At 42.8% G+C, this 22,195-nt stretch overlaps 1 protein-coding gene across 4 annotated transcripts in view; it reads right to left on the reverse strand.

Annotated features, from left to right (window-relative positions):
• PTPRK (protein tyrosine phosphatase receptor type K) overlaps positions 1-22,195 on the reverse strand; it is a 1,016,831-nt gene that overhangs the window by 306,038 nt on the left and 688,598 nt on the right. For all 4 annotated transcript variants that reach the window (XM_033939071.1, XM_033939068.1, XM_033939070.1 and 1 more), the window contains exons 8-9: positions 20,412-20,714; positions 17,793-17,902 (exon numbers count right to left, since the gene is read on the reverse strand). In XM_033939071.1, coding sequence (XP_033794962.1) covers positions 17,793-17,902; positions 20,412-20,714 — 413 coding nt within the window. The remainder of the gene's footprint in view (positions 1-17,792; positions 17,903-20,411; positions 20,715-22,195) is intronic.

The following is a 22,195-nucleotide window of genomic DNA, read 5'->3' on the forward strand; positions in this document are numbered from 1 at the left end:
GAAAACAGTAAGTGAATCATTTTTATAAAATACTTAAGACTTATCTTGCCTACAAATTAGGTTATACATAGCTTAAGAACAGAAAGCCATACTGGGATAGACTGAAGATCCATGAAGCTCACTATTGTGTTTCCAACAGTGTCAATCCAGGTCACAATCACCCAGCCAGATATCAAAAGAACAAAACAAATGCTATGCTGCTTATCTCAGTAAAAAAAAAAAAAAAAGTGGTGGATTTTCTCCGTCCATCTTAATAATTGATATCCTTATAGCTCCACTGTATGAAGCCCCTTATTACTACGGTACATGATTTTAAAGTTAATATCTTTTTGTTAAATAAATGTATCAAGTGTGCTATTTGGGACCATTTCTGGAAATTGGTGACTAAAGTAAGAGATTCAAAACATTGAGAATGGATGATTTTTCAAGTCATAGATCCATAAACAGTTTGTGAAAGTTAAGCTTGAACTTCTGTAACTTTTTTTTTCTTCACACATAAAAAAAACAAGGTTTGGTCTGTTGTATCACATAGAAACATGATGGCAGATAAAGGCAAAATGGCCCATCCAGTCTGCCCATCCGCAGTAACCATTATCTCTTCCTCTCTCTAAGAGATCCCATGTGACTATCCTAGGCTTTCTTGAATTCAGACAAGTCTCTGTCTCCACTACCTCTTCCGGAAGACTGTTCCATGCACCTACCACCCTTTCTGTAAAAAAGTATTTCCTTAGATTACTCCCGAGTCTATCACTTCTTAACTTCATCCTACACCCTCTCAATCCAGAGACATTAGGCCTAACATTAAAGATTCCCTCTATCCCTTTTTTTACTTCCCCTCTCTTTTTATTTTTATGCAATGTGTCCTTCCAATTTGCCCTTAAGTATCATGCCATGTCTGTACTGATCTTGTGAATTTGTCATCCACCATTTTATATTTTTGTATAAATTGTAAACCGCTTTGCACTTAAAAGCGGTATATCAAGACTATAATTAACTTGAAATTTTCAGATTTTGTAACTAAAACAAAAATCTTACATCCCAATCAAACAGGTTATCATCAACACCATTCTACTGAATACTCTCTGATTGGCTTAACTACTTCTATTCATTATTTCTTGGATCAATACAAATCAGTTATCATTTCACTGGATCTTGCGGCTGCCTTTGATACCATTGACCACCATCTCCTTCTTAAAAGTCTGGCTGAAATTGGTATTACTGATCACACATTGGAATGGTTCCGTTCTTACTTTACTGATCGCTCTTCCATGGTCATTTTTAACAATACTTCAACTAAATTTGGAATACCTCAAGGCTCCATACTCTCTCTGCTGTTCAACATTTATATGGCTCCCCTTCTAACTCTTTGCCAATCTATTGGATTTACAGCATACACGTACGACTTTCAAATAATTTACCCCATTGACTCATCTGCCATAAACCTTTCTGTCATAAATCTTAAATTCAACCAAATTAACGATTGGTCAAAAGTAAATATGTTATCCCTTAGCATTTCCAAGACCAATAGCCTCTTTTTCGCTTGGAAGAATAAGATTCAACTTCCATCTTCAATTTGTATCAACAGTATTCCAATTAATGCTGTCAATAAGATTAAAATCTTAGGCATAATCATTGACAGTTGGCTTAATTTTCATCCACAAATAGGATCAGTTGTAAGTTGTTGTTTTTACAGGCTTAGAATGATAAGATCTTTGGCTAAAGTGCTGGAATCATCTTCACTGAATATCTTGATTTATTCCCTTATTATATCAAAAATAGATTATTGTAACTCCTTATATAAGGGTATATGCCAGACAGATATTAGGCGTCTTCCCTTGATACAAAATACTGCCATCAAGGTTATTACGAACTCGAAGAAATTCGAACACGTTACTCCCCTTCTTAAAAAGACCCCCGGCTTAAAAAGACCCATCGGTCCAACATAGAATAACTTATAAAATTTCCCTCCTAATATTTAAAACTCTTAGAACCAAGGAACCAGCTTTTATAGATAAAATTCTACTTCCGTATGAAGCTACCATATCCCTTAGATCAGTGTTCAACCTTTTTACACCTATGGACCGGCGGAAATAAAAGAATTATTTTGTGGACCAGCAAATTACTAAGACTGAAATAAATAAAAAAAAACATTTCTGCCCTGTCTCCGCGAACTCAGTACCTGCAAACCATCTGATCCCATCTGCACAAGCCTCAGTTATGATTTTATATTAAATGTATTTTATTAAAGTATAAACAGAAACAATATTCTGTACAATTGTCATTTTATAAATACAAATACAGAGCAAGGATCAACAAAACCCCTGTCTCCCCTCCCCTTCACATATATTCCTTCTACTATCAAGAAAGCTGAATAAGCCAAATTATTACAAAATACTACACAGAAATATCATGCTAACAGAATACCGCAGTCACACATAACAGGAATAGTGTTAGGGGAGTGCAACTAGGGCAACTGCCCCCTGGTCAAAGAAAGCAATAAGCCAGTTAGCTAAAGAAGCACTGACTGGGCTTTGCAGTCCCTAGTTATGTCTAACACCAGCTCTAGCAGGATATATATGTCAAATCTGATATATTCTAATCACAAAATAAATGGTTTTCTATCTTTTGTTGTCTCTGGTTTCTGCTTTCATCTTCTTTTCACTCTCTTCCTTCCAGCGTCTGCCCCTTCCATCCACTGTCTGCCCTCGCCTCCTTCTATATGCTCTCAGGTTAGTGTGATGTCCAAATGCCTGATTTGGCTACTAACAAATAGCCTTGTCAACCACCTAAAAATATAAAACCATCTTAAAATAGCTAACAGGCTCAGGGACCATCTTTGAATTAAAATAATGAATATATATATATTTTTTAAAGACCCTAATAGAAAACTCCAAAGCTCTGTACCTCTTGTAAATGGAGCACCAAGGCAGATAAATAGCTTTAAAAATAATTTTAAACTAAAAACATACTAACCTGCCATTCCATACATAAAATTCATAAGAATATAACTACACTTTCCCCTCCCCATTCGCTGTTTTGGCACTCGCGATTTCACATAATTGCAATTTTTTGGGGAGGAGGGGGAAAATAATTTTGCCTTCCCCCCGGCATCCCGGCTTTACCTGGTAGTCTAGCGGGCTTTCGGGGCAGGAGCAATCTTCCTATGCTCCTGCCCCTTGTAGATCGCCAATAGGAAATGGCTGCCGTGAACTCCCGTCGTAGTCTCGAGAGACTTTTCAGTTTAAGAGATTGCAAATTCCAGTGAGACTTGCATTCTCTATCACAATCAACAAATCACAGGGACAGACTATTACATACTGTGGAGTGGATTTAAGATCCCCCTGTTTTTCCCATGGACAACTCTATGTTGCTTGCTCAAGGGTGGGTTCACCCAAGAATTTATATGTTCTTGCTCCTGGAGGTGAAACTAAAAATGTTGTTTATAATCAAGTTTTGTGTTAGTTGTATTGTATTCATTTTGTCAAATATTTCACATTATAATTTGAATATTGTACTTTTTATAAAGCTGTAAAAAAATAATTTCATTCACCACTATAAAGTATCTTTATTTGAATCCATTTACAGTGTTATTGCTACAATTAAATACCCGTGCAACGCCGGGGCATCAGCTAGTATATATATAAAATAGAAATCACTTCACAGCAAATCAGTTATCAAATCGCAAAAGTGTACAACTGACTCCCATCCAAAATCTGAAGAACTATGATATATACACAGTTTTGTAGAGGCCTGTAAACATGGCTTTTTAAGAAGTCTTTGTTAGGTGCTTAAGGGAACTCACACTCTGTAATGACTTTCACTCTATAGAATGACAAGATCAATAGTAGCATGCTATCTTAGACACCTTATATGACACAGAATGTATAAGTTAGGTTATAGAACTCGATGAAACACAGACAACTAACTGTATGTTAAATAATGTGACCCGCCTAAACTCCATTTAGCTAGGATTTGGCAGGATAAAAGAATACAAATAACATCACTTTTTTTTGGCTAACTATCTCCCTCTTTTACTAAGGTGCTCTAGCCAATTTAGCACACGCTAATATATTTAGCACATGTCCATAGAATATAATGGACGCGTTAACATTTAGCGCATGCTAATATTTAGCATGCATTAAATCGGCTAGCGTGCCTTAGTAAAACCACCCCTATATGTTAATGTCCTTAAGCGGTTCAGTTGAATCCAATAAAAGTCTGTGAAAATACTTAGATTTTATGTCATGGATATCACCAGTCAACTATGAACTACTATGAAAAATTGATGTACCTTTGAGAATTTGTTGGGTACTTGTAACTTGGACTGGCCACTGACGGAAACATGATGCTGGTTTTGAAGGACCCTGCATGGCTGTTTTTATATCCTTAAGTAACATGAATAACCTGGAACTATTCTGCCAAGGAAGGGCAAAAACTGAGTCGATGGGTTTGATGACTCGTGCAATAATTGTCTTTCACGTTCAAAGGGTAGAGTTAATGTGGTCTATCCGCAAACTATTTATTCAGAGGAAGGTTGATGAACGTAAGGAACAGCCTCATGTAATGTACAGTGTTTCCCCGGTCATTCGCGGTCCGCTGTTCACAGTCCCAGTCATTCGCGGATTTTCCAACTGCGAATGACTGGGCAGGAGAGGGCAGCCGAAGTGGCAGGAGAGAGCAGCCAGAGCGCCAGCGAGTGAAGGAAATCACTCGCGGTATGCTCCGACCGCCTCTTCCTGCACTAAAGTCAGGCCTCACCATTCAGGAGCCGATTGGTGAGGCCCGACTTTAGTGCAGGAAGAGGCGGTCAGAACATACCGTGAGTGATTTCCTTCACTCGCTGGTGCTCCGGCTGCCCTCTCCTGCCCGGTCATTCGCAGTTGGAAAACCGTATTCGCAGTTTTTCAGCATTTGCGGGGGTTCCTGGTACGGAACCCCCGCAAATATCTGGGGAGTACTGTAATGAAAGATAAACAGCATTAGAATTTTAGAAGTCATGGAATGAGCACGGGTATTTTATTATAAGGAAATAAAGGAAAAGCTGGAAGGTGGGTGGTGGGCTCTGCAGTATTGCAGGGAAAATGAACATACTAGTAGGGCCTAAGTCTTCATCTGCCTTGAAGAGACTGATGTTTTGTGTTTTAAATGTCTGTATTCTTTTTTTATTTTGAAAGGGTAGGAAGGACTCTCATGGCATAATAGATCTGTGGTTCTGAAACCTGCTGTGCAGGAACACAAGCCAGTATGGTTTTTTTAGGATATGCACAAGATTCTGCGTATTTATTTATTAAAAAATTTATATACTGCATAAAACTATGCAGTTTCCATATCACATACATAAAATATTGTTTCCCTGCGATTACCACATATAACATAGACATATCTAAGCAACATCATAATCGTCCCAGTTATGAACAGGGATAAAACACAAATTCAATCAATTCAGAACTACAAGCCGGCTTTAAATCATACATTACTGTAAAAAAACAAACATACTAAAAAGGAGATTATCAGCAGGAATAAGCCTTAGCATAGGAAGGAAGGCATTGGCAAATAATTGAGTTTTCAGCATTTTCTTAAAATTCATCCTCCCCATACAGAACCGCAAGTTACCAGGCAAGGCATAGAAACATTATGGCAGATAAAAGCCAAATGGTTCATCGAGTCTGCCTATCCGCTATATCCTCCTCTCTCTGAGATCCCATGTGTCTGTCACACACTTTCTTGATTTCAGACAGTGTTTGTCTCCACCACCTCTACTGGGAGACTATTCCGTGCATCTACCACCCTTTCAATTGAAAGAGTCTGGCCTCATGCATATTTATGCTAGTAGGTATTTAAACGTATTTATCATATCTCCCCTCGCCCTCCTTTCCTCCAAAGTACACATATTGAGATCTTTAAGTCTGTCCCCAAACACTTATGGTAAATACCATCAGCCATTTTAGTAGCCTTCCTCTGGACCAGGGGTAGGCAATTCCGGTCCTCAAGAGCCACAGGCAGGTCAGGTTTTCAGGATATCCACAATGAATATATATGAGATGGATTTGCATGCACTGCCTCCTTGAGATGCAAATCTATCTCATGTATATTTATTATTGATATCCTGAAAACCTGACCTGCCTGAGGCTCTCGAGGACTGGAATTACCTACCCCTGCTCTGGACCTACTCCATCCTGTTTATCTTTTTGAATGTGTGGTTTCCAGAATTGTACACAATAATCTAAATGAGATCTCACCAGAGTCTTATACAGGGGTATCAATACCTCCTTGTTCCTACTGGCCATACCTCTCCCTATGCAGCCTAGCAGCCTTCTAGCTTTTGCTGCCACCTTTTCAACCTATTTGGCCACCTTCAGATCATCACATACTTTTACACCCAAGTCTTGATCCTCTTTCGTGTACAAAAGTTCTTCACCCCCAAAACTGTACTATTCCTTCAGGTTTTTGCAGCCCAAATGCATGGCTTTGCAATTCTTAACATTAAATCTTAGCTGCCAAATATCAGACCATTCTTCAAGCTTCGCTAGGTCCTTCCTCTTGTTGTTCACACCATCAAGGGTGTCTACTACTCCATTGCAGATTTTGGTATTATCTGCAAAGAGGCAAATCTTACCTGAGAGCCCTTCAGCAATATCACTTACAAAAATGTTAAAAATAGGCCCAAAAACCAAAACTTGAGGCCCACCTACTGGTAACTTCCCTTTCCTCAGAGTGATCTCCATTGACCACACAGCATTCCTTCACTGAATGCAGATGTGTGTTAATTTGCAGATACGCTGAATTTGTTTCCCCTGGATAGATTTAAAAGCTTTTTCCTAGAAAGTTGTTCTCGTATGTCTAGATGTTGAGTCTGTCCTTTAAAAGGAAATGAAAGTTGTTTTTCGATCCTCATTCAAATCCATTAGACTTAACATTACTCATATACAAATTTTCAACTCATCTCTTTGTGTCATCAATTTGACTATCCCCATGTAACCACCCCCTACCTTCCTCATCCCATACAAGTAGATCATAATAAACCCTTCCTATCCCTTGCTTGATTTTTGAACAAAAGTACTTTGAGTATTCAGTAGTTACCACAGACAGGCAAGATATGAACAATACACTCAGCATATTGCCAAGTCCATGTTCCTGCCATCTCGGCTCCCCCCTCCTCCCATCCCCCCCTAACCAAACACTCTCTCTCTTTCATCTTAGAGTTCTATCCCATCATTCAAACCTCTCTTTTATGGAAACTTACCTATAAAAAAACTGTATTTGTCCCTGCAACAAATTTAATTGTCCCTAAAACCAACAGTGCCTCACCTCTCCCTCCAAGCCCTTATCTAGTTCTCATCTTCATTCTCCTCTTCCCCCCACCTGTGTTGATTAAGAATTTAAAAATGATAATTCAGGGTTTGGAATGAGCATTTTGTGAGAGGCATGAAAAGAAAGCTGATGTATACAGAGTGCGGTAAGCAGCTTATACTTAGTCCTGATCTGTTAAAAACTCAAGGATTACCTACATAGTCACATTTTCATTGTACTTGGATTATGCCATAGAGACAGAGGTTAGGTTTTCTGTTTGAGGTTGATTAGCATTTTTTGAAGGTTATTTCTGTACAGATAACTTTTTAAACATCTATTTATTGGTACTACATGGAAAGCAGTGAACAGCTTGATCTTTTTCCGTACAGGACTGTAACATTTGGCTTCAGATCAGATACCGCTCTGATGGAAGCAGTGTATGAGCATAACAGCTTTTACTCTGCATCGCCTAGGGAGCTCCCCTTTAAGGATGCAGGATGAGAGAAGGGGGTAGTAGTATAGTACCTACTTAAAAATCTAGGAGTCAATTGTATGACCGGGTACTTCCTTAAAGGCACTCTAAGGCCATGCAGTAGGAGCGCATTCTATAATGCTGTGTGCTGCAAACTAGAGAATGATAGGGTAACACAATTCATCACCATTCCTGTCCCCGTGGTTAACCGTGGGAAGCCATCTCCATGTCATTCTTTAAGGAGAGAGGGAAACATCGGAGTATGAATGAGGTTGAGATAGACACTAAAGAATAACACTTTCTGGAATCCAGAGATGAGACTGTGATGTCATAATGCCTCATTCCACCAATGCCTAAGAGCCAACCTCATCAGTGATGCCACAATGGATTGACTGTCCTATACTTGGCTCACATAAGAATCGGAGTATGAATGGGCACAATCACTGACCCTCAAGCCTTGCATTGAAGAATGGTGGTGTAGAAGGACTGAGGATGAGATAAACACTAAAGAATGACATGGAATTGTTTCCCGCAGTTATCCCCGGGATCGGGAACGGTGATGAACTGTCACCTTGTCATTCTCTACTGCAAACTTTTTGAAGCCATGTCACGCTAAATGCGGGGCTGCAGCTGGAGGGCATCTGGAAATGTGTGTACGTTGACGCGATGATACATGCATGTGTGATGCCATCATGTCGACATCCGCACATACACGTATGCCCTCCAGCCACAGCCCTGAGTCTCCTATTACCGCTGGGGGGGAAATGCTGGAGAAAGAGAGGTGCCAGTGTTGGCTGACTGCCTACAATGTCCCGTAAGCAGTCAACCAGCGCTGGCGCCTCTTCCTCGCTGGTGTCTTGTGGCACATCTGTAATCTATGCCGCAGTGCACAGTTTGCGATACACTGCTATAATGGAACCTGGGCATTCAGGTTTCATTATAGAATACAAGCATTATCCCAGTATCGTCTTATTTAACACTAGCTGATGCCCCGGCATTGCACGGGTATTTAATTATAGCAATAACACTGTAAATGGATTCGAATAAAGATACTTTATAGTGGTGAATGAAATTATTTTTTTACAGCTTTATAAAAAGTACAATATTCAAATTATAATGTGAAATATTTGACAAAATGAATACAATACAACAAACACAAAACTTGATTATAAACAATATTTTTAGTTTCACCTCCAGGAGCAAGAACATATAAATTCTTGGGTGAACCCACCCTTGAGCAAGCAACATAGAGTTGTCCATGGGAAAAACAGGGGGATCTTAAATCCACTCCACAGTATGTAATAGTCTGTCCCTGTGATTTGTTGATTGTGATAGAGAATGCAAGTCTCACTGGAATTTGCAATCTCTTAAACTGAAAAGGAAGATGTGTTGCAAGTTTCGTTCAAATCGGGCAAGCCGTTTTTGCGTTGGCAGCTTTTTACATTTTTTCCATTGACATGAATGGGTGAAATCTGATTTTCAGTTTGTAGCTCCGCCCACGTGTGCAGGTGGGCCGCGAGAACCCCAGAACATATCACCCCAGGTAGTGAGGGATCTGCATACCAAGTTTCGTTCAAATCGGGCAAGCCGTTTTTGCGTTGGCAGCTTTTTACATTTTTTCCATTGACATGAATGGGTGAAATCAGATTTTCTGTTTGTAGCTCCGCCCACGTGTGGAGGTGGGCCGCGAGACCCCCCAGAACATATCACCCCAGGTAGTGAGGGATCTGCATACCAAGTTTCATTCAAATCGGGCAAGCCGTTTTTGCGTTGGCAGCTTTTTACATTTTTTCCATTGACATGAATGGGTGAAATCTGATTTTCTGTTTGTAGCTCCGCCCACGTGTGCAGGTGGGCCGCGAGACCCCCAGAACATATCACCCCAGGTAGTGAGGGATCTGCATACCAAGTTTCGTTCAAATCAGTCAAGCCGTTTTTGCGTGATCGCGGCACATACACACACACATACATACACACATACATACCTCCGATTTTATATACAGTGGTGCCTCGCATAACGGACGCCTCGCACAGCGAACACTGCGCACAACGAACTTTATGTCTTGATCCGTACAACGAACTTCGTTTCACACAACGAAGTCGCCCGAGCTGCATCCTTCCGCGCAGGCACTGCGCTTAACTGCCCTCTCTCCGCCTGGTTCCCTCTTGCCCCCCCCCCCCCCCGACTCCCCGACACGATCGGGGCAAAAAGGAGCCCAAGCCCTCTTGCCCCGCCGATTCCCCAACTCCCCACACAATATCGGGCCAGGAGGGAGCCCAAGTCCTCCTGGCCACGGCGACCCCCTAACCCCACCCTGCACTACATTACGGGCAGGAGGGATCCCAGGCCCTCCTGCCCTCGACGCAAACCCCCCCTCCCCCCAACGACCGCCCCCCCCAAGAACCTCCGACCGCCCCCCCAGCCGACCCGCGACCCCCCTGGCCGACCCCCACGACACCCCCAACCCCCTTCCCCGTACCTTTCTGTAGTTGGCCGGACAGACGGGAGCCAAACCTGCCTGTCCGGCAGGCAGCCAACGACGGAATGAGGCCGGATTGGCCCATCCGTCCCAAAGCTCCGCCTACTGGTGGGGCCTAAGGCGCCTGGGCCAATCAGAATAGGCCCGGGAGCCTTAGGTCCCTCCTGGGGGCGGGGCCTGAGGCACATGGGCCCAACCCGACCATGTGCCTCAGGCCCTGCCCCCAGGAGGGACCTAAGGCTCCCGGGCCTATTCTGATTGGCCCAGGCGCCTTAGGCCCCACCAGTAGGCGGAGCTTTGGGACGGATGGGCCAATCCGGCCTCATTCCGTCGTTGGCTGCCTGCCGGACAGGCGGGTTTGGCTCCCGTCTGTCCGGCCAACTACAGAAAGGTACGGGGAAGGGGGTTGGGGGTGTCGTGGGGGTCGGCCAGGGGGGTCGCGGGTCGGCTGGGGGGGCGGTCGGAGGTTCTTGGGGGGGGCGGTCGTTGGGGGGAGGGGGGGTTTGCGTCGAGGGCAGGAGGGCCTGGGATCCCTCCTGCCCGTAATGTAGTGCAGGGTGGGGTTAGGGGGTCGCCGTGGCCAGGAGGACTTGGGCTCTCTCCTGGCCCGATATTGTCGGGGAGTTGGGGAATCGGCGGGGCAAGAGGGCTTGGGCTCCCTTTTGCCCCGATCGTGTCGGGGAGTCGGGGGGGCAAGAGGGCTTGAGCTCCCTTTTGCCCCGATCGTGTCGGGGAGTCGGGGGGGGGGGGCAAGAGGGCTTGAGTTCCCTCTTGCCCCGATCGTGTCGGGGAGTCGGGGGGGCAAGAGGGCTTGAGCTCCCTCTTGCCCCGATCGTGTCGGGGGTGCCAGGGACCACACGGAGTCACCCACCGTACCACCCGATTCGGGTAAGCGCAGGTATCGGTGGGTGGCTTATTTGCGGGGGGGTGCCTTATTTTACATTTTTTTCTAAAAAGGGGGGGCTGTCTTATTTGATGGCCCTGCCTTATCATCGGGGAAACACGGTAGAAAAAAAAAAAAATGAACAGTTAAGTCCCAGTTTTTGCCGCTGAGACTCTGCCCTCTCACTGTAAAATTAGACTCTACTTAGTCTGTCTTTAAATTTAAAAAATGTGTGTTGTTTTAAAAAACAATTATGTTTTTAGATGTATCTAAATAAAAATAATAACCAAAAATTTATCTTTTTTTATGTCATCTTAGCATATTTTATGCTACAGAACGAATTATTTTTTTTAACATGTATTGTTATGGGAAAACGCGTTTCACACAACGAACGTTTCACATAACAAACTTGCTCCTGGAACGGATTAAGTTCGTTGTGTGAGGCACCACTGTATATAGATTTCAGAGATGAAAATGACAGGATTATATGGTCAGAGTTATGTTGATTAGTAGATCTGCCTAAAAGAACAAATGGCCAATCAGGGACTTCCTTACGCTCCTTCCTAAGGAAGTCCCTGATTGGCTCAGACACCTCAGATCCCTCCCAAGGAGGAGCACGAGCCATTCAGGGCCATAGGCCCCTCCCCTTCCATTACAAATACACCAGGGAGGGGCCTAAGGCCCGGTGGCGTAGCAGGTCGTGTGGAGGAGCAGGAGGTGTTTGCGGTACCTCCTGCTCCCAACAGAAGGTAAGGACACCGGGGCAGGGAGGGGGCACTGTGGTGGAAGGAGGGAGTGGGTGGGCGAGCAGGAGACTTCGTGGCAGGAGGAAGTGGGCATCCCTCCTCATGGTTTTTTCAGGGGAGCGGGTGGGCCAGCGTGAGTGGGCATGCCTCCTGCTAGTTTTTTCAGGGGAGCGGGTGGGCGGGGGAATGGTGGCTCAGGGGGCGGCCAAGGGAATGGTGGCTCAAGGGCGTGCGCAACTGTCGGCTTTTTTAATGGGACAGATGGTGCGCATTTAAGTCGTGCAGAATATCTGTCCCATTAAAAAAAGCAGAAGCCCTGACAGCAGTGACATGAGCCTGCTTCTCTTGTCATTGCTGTCAGGGCTCTGCACATGTCTCAATTGCTCACTGAGTGATTGAGTCAGTGGGTTTACATGCAAACTTGATAGTGAATCAATTGCTGTTTGAAAATCGGCCAACAGCGATTGAGTTGCTATTTTTAGTGAATCTAGCCCTTAGTTTTTGTAATGTAAGAAAATATTTTCAGACTAAGTTGTTAACATACTCTTCAAATTTCCATGTACTGTCTAGCTTGATTACCAGGACTTTTGTACTTTTTTATTTTGAAGCTGGTGCTATTTGCTAGAACAATGTTGGATGGAATTAGGTGTGTGTGTGTCATCCAAGTCATAAAAATTGGGGTTTTTTTCAGTGTTGAGATTGAGATGGTATTTTACTGATGGTTAAGGGGTAAGAGGAGCTGCCGTACAGCAAAAGATTAGAGAAACTGGGCTTCTCCCTCTAACAGAGGAGATTGAGAGGGGACATGATCGAAATATTCAAGGTAGCGAAGGGGATAGACTTAGTAGATAAGGACAGGTTGTTCACCCTCTCCAAGGTAGGGAGAACGAGAGGGCACTCTTTAAAGTTGAAAGGGGATAGATTCTGTACGAACGTATGGAAGTTCTTCACCCAGAGTGGTGGAAAACTGGAGTCTGTCAAAGGGGAAAACGCCCTCCAGGTATTCAAGACAAGTTCCTACTGAACAAGAACGTACACTGGTAGGGCTAGTCTCAATTAGGGCGCTGGTCTTTGACCAAAGGGCCGCCGCATGAGCGGACTGCTGGGCATGATGGACCACTGGTCTGACCCAGCAGCGGCATTTCTTATGTTCTTATTCTTGTACTTTACTTATTGCTTTGGATAGTGTGCAATAGGAGGGGAGAGATTAATGTGTATGGACCAAGAGAGAGACCTTGTCAAGGTGGCAAAACAGCATGACAAGGCAGTGGCCAAAGCCAAAAGAATGCTAGGCTTAACAGAAAGGGGCATAACTAGTAGAAAGTAGGCGATAATGCCCTGTACAACATACTGTTAAAGCCTCACTGTGTTCAGTTTTGGAGACTGAATCTCACAAAGAACATAAAGAGGCTGGAGCTGGTATAGAGAAAAATGACCAAATGCAAGAGAGGAGACTGGAGGTCCTAAATATGTAAACAGTAGATGTTTCCCAATTCATTCCTGGAGTACTTCCCTGCCAGTTAGGTTTTCAGGATATCCACAATGAAATGTGCATGAAATCTGCATACAATGGAGACAGTGTATCCAAATCAATCTCATGCATATTCATTGTAGATAACTGCATTAAATGACAGGAGAGACAGAGGAGAAAAACATTTTTTTAAAGGGAGGAATGCTCTAGAACTAGAAGACATTATATAAAACTACAAAGAAGGTAGAATCCTCTATCATAAAACCCTAAGTGCGCAGTGCACTTAGGGTTTTGTGATCGCTGCCGCCATGCTGTGTCCCTCCGTGCCAAATTCCATTTTCGAACACGGAGGTAGGGAACACATCGGTGACTCTCCCCTCCCGCCCCTCATTCACCAACCGCTGCCACCACCGCTGCTCCTCTTCAAAGCAGCCTGCACCTCGGTAGCACGTTCCCTTTGACGTATGCGATCGCGTCAGAGGGAACATACTACCGAGTGGCTGTTCATTGGTTCAACCGGGATCCTCAGCAAGCTGCTTTAAAGAAGAGGAGGGCAGACACAAACAACCAGGAAGTCGCATGCTGGACAGGGGGAGTAGGGAAGAGTGACAGGGGGAGCAGGTAAGGAGTGCTGCTGGAAAGGGGGAGCAGGGAAGAGGGACAGGGGGAGCAGGTAAGGAGTGCTGCTGGACAGGGGGAGCAGGGAAGAGGTGCTGCTGGACAGAGGAGCAGGGAAGAGGGACAGGGGGAGCAGGTAAGGAGTGCTGCTGGACAGGGGGAGCAGGTAAGAGGTGCTGCTGGACAGAGGAGAAGTAAAACGAAGGGAGAGGGGCTGCTTCTGGACAGGGGGAGCAGGGAAGGGGTGGTGGTGGACAGCCAAGGAAATAGAGAGACAGAAAGAAAGAAAGACAGACACACACATCTATTCTAGCACCCGTTAATGTAACAGGCTTAAAGAGTGGTTAAAAATAATCTCAGGAAACATATCTTCATGAAGAGAGTAATGAATACCTAGAATGCCCTCCTAAAGTAGATGGTAGACACGAAACAGTGCTGGAATTAAAAAAGGAATGAGATAAAGGGCAAGAGAATGGGAATCAAAAATGAAGCAGATCAACTCAAAACAGCTATGCAATGACTGTTGTGATTACCCTAAGAAACCATCGGGGAAGTAAACATCACAGAGGTACATCCCCCCAAATGAAAAACAGACATGGGGAAGTTAGCCTGCCTTCGCAGCAGGTACAAACTCCCATTGACAACCCTGCTGGGCAGACTGGTTAACCTTATCTGCAGTAAGCACTAGAGCTAAACCAATAGCATATTATACGATTCGGCCAGATATGAATAATGAAAATTATTATTTGTCTGAATATGAATAGGCATTGAACTTTAACAAACAATAAAAGCAGCAATGTGAAATCAGAGATTAAGTGTTTTATTTCAGTAGGATTTAGCATAGTAGAGTACTGGATTATTTGTATTTGAATTGAAATCACTATTCAGCTGAAACAAATAAAGTATTTGGGGCTGAATCAAATACGAATATTCAATACAGCCCTAGTAAACATTATGTTACTAGCTAAAAAGCTGCATGTGCCAAGTTTTCATTCTTTTTTCTTAACTCAATGGAATTTAATTCATAAAACAGATGCACCTATGCTTAAAAATTTACACAAAACATACTCTCTTTCCAATATCAACCAACCTGTCCAATTTTAATGCAAGACTCACCAATAATGCTTGTTGGGAAGATTTCCCACTGTGAAGAGAACTAGAGAGTCTCTAGGCAAGATAATTTCATTTATGGATTTAAAGATCATGGCCAAAATTTAAACTTAATCCTACTGTTCACAGGAAACTAATTCCATCAGTACAGGATATGCTACCTGGTTTTAATGCAATCATAATTTCTACTGCCATATTTTGGAGCAGGAATAGACTAACACACTTTTCTCCCATTATACTGAAAATAGATATTTCCACACTTGTTAATGGCCACAGTGGATGGCCCAAATATCATCAGTGTCCAACTAGAAGGCATTCAACCTGGCCAAATCCAACTAGGACTTCTGTTGTAAGAGGACAGTTTTCATTTTAAAAGCATACTTCAACGCAGCTCTATCCTTGGGATTTACTCCCAGTCCTCCAGGGCCACCAATAGCCCCTAATGATTATGCATATGAGAGATTTGTATACAATAAAAGTTGTAGGCAAGCAAAACTCTTTTATTCATCAAGGATCTCCTGAAAACATGCCCTACCGACAGCCCTTGAAAACCAAGACTTTATATTTTGCCAAGGCTACATCACAGCACCACCTTTATCTGAGCTCTAAAGTATATTCACTTGGTCATGGAAAACTTTGAAAGTAATCATCTGATCAAGTTTCTTAAACATTAAGCCAATATTTAGAGAACCTTTCAAGAACCAAGAAGACATGTGGAGGGGCATAATCGAAAGGGACGTCTAAGCCCTTTATGTCCAACTCGCAAGTCATCCAAAGTAAAAAAACAGCCTAGGACACATTTTCGAAAAATACGTCCAAAATTTTTTTACTTTCGAAAATCATCTAATTATACATCCTGCAGATCTGATCGTCCAAGTCGCTAAATTGTCCATCTTTATACCATATTTCGTCTAACTTTTCGTCCAAATCCAAAACGCCTAGAACAAGGTAATGCATTTAGGCAGTAAAAATAAGGAATACGAGTACAGAATGTCAGGTGCAACTCTGGGGAAAAGTGAACAAGAAAGGGATCTGGGTGTACTGATAGATAGGACCCTGAAGCCGTCGGCACAATGCGCGGCAGCGGCAAATAAGGCAAATAGAATGTTGGGCATGATAAAGAAAGGAATCTCGAGTAGATCGGAGAAAGTTATAATGCCGCTTTATAGGGCAATGGTCAGACCCCACTTGGAATACTGCGTCCAACATTGGTCTCCCTACCTAAAGAAGGATATAAAACTGCTGGAGAGGGTGCAGAGACGAGCAACTAAACTAGTGAAGGGTATGGAGAAACTGGAATATGAGGATCGACTTAAAACACTGGGATTGTTCTCCCTTGAGAAAAGGAGACTGCGTGGGGATATGATCGAGACCTTCAAAATACTGAAAGGAATCGACAAAATAGAGCAGAGAAGATTATTTACAATGTCCAATTTGACACGGACAAGAGGACATGAAATGAAGCTAAGGGGGGGCAAGTTCAGGACTAATGTCAGGAAGTTCTGCTTCACACAGAGAGTGGTTGACATCTGGAATACTCTCCCAGGGGAGATTATTGCAGAATCGACAGTCCTAGGCTTCAAGGGCAAACTAGATGCATATCTCCTTGAGAGAGGCATATAAAGATATGGTTGGCTATAAAATAAAAAAAGCCAGAAAAACTCAAAGGTCATAATATAAATTGACCAATCTATTTTAGTTTACATGAAGGAAAATGATCTCAGATATGCCACTCCTGCGGATTATATTGTTATAGCCCACATATGGATTAGTGGCGTGGTTTTCTTTCATTGATCTATAAAACCTTCATGGTAAACCTATGACTAATTATGTCTAAATTATCAATATTTTAACCATTACTCTTATATTTTTAAATAATTATTTTATAAAAAATTTTTTCTTTGTTTATTTTATAAGTGCAAATCTATATGTGCAAATAAGCAATTTTCAAAACTGTGCAAACTTGCAAAAAAGTAGAATAGCAGCTAATTTATCATCACTGGAAATATATAAACCAGCAAGAAGGGTTCTCATATAAATATACATCAACGAGATTATGCAAGTATATGAAATGCACAAAAATAGCAGCAAAATAGTGCAAATATGCAATCTTGTGGCAAAAAACACTATTTGGGAAATGTTCGTCCAAGTGCCGACTTAGGCCGGTGTTTGGGCGTTTTTCTCTTTTGATTATGAGCCCCTAAGGGCCCACCTTTTATTTCAGCCCTTTTGTTGTGTGCTGCAGCTGTCTTAGATACTAAAGCTATTTTACAGATCATGACTGAAAGGATATGATGATTGCAAAGTTTAAAATTAATGTTCCGAGTACAAGAAGCTCTTTTGTCTATCTACACAACTATATTACTTGCTCATGGACAACAAAAATGTTTTTAGGCAGTTGAATGCAGTGGAACACTGGGGCTTAGGCTAACATTTTGCCCAGCAGAGCATCAACAACTAGAAAGCTTTGAAGTGGGGCTCAAGATTGATTTGTTTGAACCCATCACCAAAAGGTGTTCCACTACCACTGGAAATATTATGATGCAAAAAAACAAGGTTTAATTTTCTAGTCATCACAACAATTATATTACTCTGAAAGACAAGACATTCTAATTTAAATGGCCAGGAGCTTGCAAACCAAAAACATAAAAAATGTGCAATTAGTAATTTGTATTATTTCTTTAAAATTTCTGCTGATAAATGTAATAATTCTTCCTTTTACCTCATACTGACTGATGATGCCGTTTGGCTCCAAAGGTTCTTTCCAGTTTAAAAAGATCTTGTCTTCGAACGGCGTGCCCTTTAATGAACTTGCTGGTACTGCACCAGGCACTGCAAATACATGATAATGTAGAAGACAGATAAACATACGAACAAAATGGTAAACATTTATAGTTTTACACTCCAATTCTCTACAGTATGTGTCAGCAGTGCGTGTGTGTGCAGTATGGAGTGTTTGTGCCAGTAAGTTGCAGAGAGAGTGTTTATATTGAGTATTTCAAAATGTATTGCTTATTAAGTTAGCAAGCTGTGTGGTGTAGTGCTGATTTGAGTCATCTTGTAATTGTAGTACCCCTCCTGAAGAAGCCAGCGGGTGAAACCTAGGTTGGGGGGTCGGTATTGTGAATAAATGGAGGAGCCCGGAGCAGCTATGTGTATCATCCACACCATTCAAAGTTAAGTTGTTGTTCAATTTATTATTTTATTTTCTTCAAGTTTATGTGTTGTTATCTAGTCTTTGTTTGGTGGAGGAGACTGTGAACAACAATGATGGTCTCCTTAACAGCTGCTCCGTGAACTTGTTTCACCGGACCTCAGCTGCGGGTCTGAGTGTTCACTTAACCACATCAACTTGTGCTGTAATTTGTGTTTGAAGTAAAACAAAGGTGATTAGTACAACAGTGATTTATAAGTATCACCTTGGATAAATATATTCCCTTGCTGTTTTTTGAGTAGTTGAAGATCAACAGAGTCAAATGCTGCAGATATGTTGAATTGAAGGAGAATGGCCTGACGGCCTGTACTTAGCAGTTGTTTGATTTTGGTTATTAAGGTCAGGATGAGGAGTTCCATGCTGTGCTGTTGTTTGAAACCAAACTGTGTCTGATAAAGGCATGAATGTTGTTCTATGTATGCTGTTAGTTGTTCGCTTATGTGGGTTTCAAGAAGTTTGGTGAGAATGGGGATGCCAGCGAAGGGCCTGTAATTTGAGGGCGAGATGAGATCTGTATTAGATGATTTAGGAATTGGGGTTAAAGCTATTTTTCCCATTTCTTCCGGTAGGCATCCTTGGCTGAGGGATTTGTTTAGGAGGGAGTTGATCCATATGATAATTTCCTTGGGTGCAGATGTGAAGAGGTAGGGGGGGGGCAGTTGTCTAAGAGGCTATATCGGGTGACTAGTTTGCCTAGTAGTTTTTGTGTGTTGGAGATGGACAGGGTAGTGAAGGTGGACCAGATGAGATCGGCCTTGCTGGTTTCTGAAGGTTGTTCGCGAGCCAGTCTGGGATATGTTTGTGCTGGTAGCTTGTTGGCTACTTCTGTTTGCACAGTTTTGATCTTATTCAGGAAGTACTGTATTTTCACGCATATAACGCGCGCGTTATACACGATTTTACAAACCGAGTATAACCATGCGCGTTATATTCGTGAGCGCGTTGCACAAATTTTTTTTTACATAGTTCCCCCCCCCCTCGGACGTCCGATTCACCCCGCAGGACCGCTCGCACCCCCACCCCGAAGGACCGCTCGCACCCCCACAGCCTCCCCCCCCATCATGGAGAAGCTGCCTACCGTTGTCCTGCTGCTTCCTCTGCCAGCGGTCCCGCCCCCTTCTCTGAGCCCTGCGTCTGCGCTGCTTCCTCTTCCGGCGGTCCCGCCCTTTCTCTGATGTCAGAGAAAGGGCGGGACCGCCGGAAGAGGAAGCAGCAGGATAACGGTAGGCAGCTTCTCCATGATGGGGGGGGGAGGAGGCTGTGGGGGTGCGAGCGGTCCTTCGGGGTGGGGTGCGGGTGCAAGTGCGAGCGGTCCTGCGGGGGGTGAATCGGACGTCGGGGGGGCATCAGGCTTTCAGGGTGGGGACAGGACTTCAAGGGGGATAGGACTTTAAGGGGGAAAGGAGAGTCGGGGCGGGCGAAATGAGAGTCGGGGCGGCGAGAGAAGAGTCGGGGCGGGCGAAAGGAGAGTCGGGGCGGGCGAAAGGAGTTTCGGGGCGGGCGAAAGGAGAGTCGGGGCGGCATGCGCAGTATACAGGTGTGCGCGCTATATAAAAATTTCTTTACATAAATTACAGTTTCCCAAACGCTATACCCGTGTGCGCGTTTTACATGGGTGCGCGGTATATGAGTGAAAATACGGTAGTCTGCTAGTTCTTGGGCTGTGGGTGTGTTGAGGTGATCTGTAATGTTTTGTTTGGGGGGAGTGGTTAGCTGTTTTACCAGGAGGAATAGTTTTTTGTTGTTGGTGTCCATTGAACCTTACCCTCTGAATTCTGTCCAACAACAAATTCCTAGTGCACAAAAGAACATTGGCTCTTATCCCATGACTTTAATTTTCTCAGGAGTCTCTTATAAGGAACTTTCTCAAAAGCTTTCTGAAAATTAATACACACTACATCAATTAAAAGCTCATTTTAATTTATATTTAGGTGGTGTTTCTGGGTAATCTGTACCCTATTGCTCTTTGACCTGCCTCTACCAAGCCCAACAGGAAGTCTCTAATGATGTACTCCATGGGTTAATAGAAAAGGTATAAACAAACTACAAACATAAAAAATTTATTCTAGGTATTCCCTCTTTACACATTAGTTTAGCATAAATTACTGAATCAGCATAAGCACTTACAATCTTCATCAGTCTGAATCACAGTCTCCTCGCTTTCCTTTCTCCCTTCTGGATTGGTGAGGATCATTTTGAGACTGACATTGGTGTATGGAGGCAGGTGATCCACGACATGCTGTGGTGCTTTAGGGTCCATGTCCAGGCAGTCTGCTCTGCTCTCACCTTGACCCCAGAAATAATGGTAGCAAATGGTGACATTGAATGTATGGCATCGAGTGATATTATAGCCTAGCGACTCCCAATCCACTGCAATGCGCCTCGCCTGGATCTCTGCAATCTTTAGGGTTTTTGGTGTTCTCATAGGCTCTGAATGAAAAATAAATAAAGAGAAATGAACTACAATAAGTAGACAACAATCTTCTACACTTACTACTACACATTTATTTAAAATATTTATATTCCAGTTATTCGACAGTTCCTAGCAGATTACAATTTTCAGGGCATATTTTAAGTGTTATGTGCATCTCCTGAGTAAGAGGGCTAGAGGTTTGTACAGACTTGAATGGATGCCAGAAAGAGATCAAGTCCAATCACAAAAAAATAGCAGTTCTTTCCTCCTGAATGTGCAACTTTGAAAAGGAAGTGATAACAGAGTACACATGCAGTGTTTTTCTGAAAGCACCATGGTCTCTAATCCCAGGCTCTGGTTTGCTGCAAATAGTGCAAGACTTGCTTATCCACTCTTACTCTGAGATCATTTTCACATACTTTTGCTGGCTCCATGTGCAATTAAGTTAATCATCTTTATTTTCTATCTAACTCCTAGTATTCTAGATTTTCTGTCTGTATGAATCACCGCTACTTATACCCTCTGCTATTAAGATGAATTAACATGTATTGCATTGACATTGTAAGTAGCATAGCATGCTATAATGTGCATTGTTATTTGAATGCCAGACCAGTCCAGAATGAATGTGTTATGTCCATCTACCAGCAGATGGAGACAAAGAAAAATAGTCTGAAGAGCTTCATCCTTTAAGGGTATCACGCAGCCTTGAATGCTTAGTATTTTTCTCTGCCTCCAATAGTCCTGCCCGATTTAGGGAAAAAAAAAATTTTCAATTCGATTTAGTTTATTGAATTGATTTTTTTGATTCAATTCACTTTTCCTGTCAGGCATTTTTTTCAAACAGCCTAGTGGGTTTATTTTTGTAGCCTCTCCAACACCACGCTGGTGCTGTGGTGTAAACAAAACCAAAACTTTTCCTCTGTTAGGTCCTAGCTCATGCTCGCTGTCTAACACCAGCTCTGTCAAGATACACATTTTAAATCTGACATATTATAATCACAAAACAGAAAATTATTTTTTCTACCCTTTGTTATATGGTCATTTTATTATTCAAATCATGTTGGTCCCAGGCTATAGTTTCTGTTTGTCTTCTGTTAACTTGCTCACCAGGGTCTCCTGCCCATGACATTTTCTTCTTTCTCCGTACTCATCATTCATCTCTTCCCTTCCACTGCCATATCCAACATTTTTATTTCTTTGCCACTGTCTACCATCTCTTTCTCTTTCTGCCTTGTGCCCTGGGGCAAACCTCTCTTCTCTCCTTGATGCAGCATCTCTCCCCTTCCTCCCTTCCATTATCATGTCCAACATTTTTCTCTCTCTCCTCCATGCATATCTCCCTCCCCTCCACCATAAGCAAGATTTCTTCTTCTCACCCCTACCTACCTTTGTTGCATCTCTCCCTTCATCTCCTCTATCCCATGTCCAACAATTTTTCCTTTTTCCTCTCCCCATGTGCAGCAGCTTTCCAACCCTCCCTCTCATCCCCCTATACAGT

This window comes from Geotrypetes seraphini, chromosome 3, assembly GCF_902459505.1.
Source record: "Geotrypetes seraphini chromosome 3, aGeoSer1.1, whole genome shotgun sequence".
Taxonomy (NCBI): domain Eukaryota; kingdom Metazoa; phylum Chordata; class Amphibia; order Gymnophiona; family Dermophiidae; genus Geotrypetes; species Geotrypetes seraphini.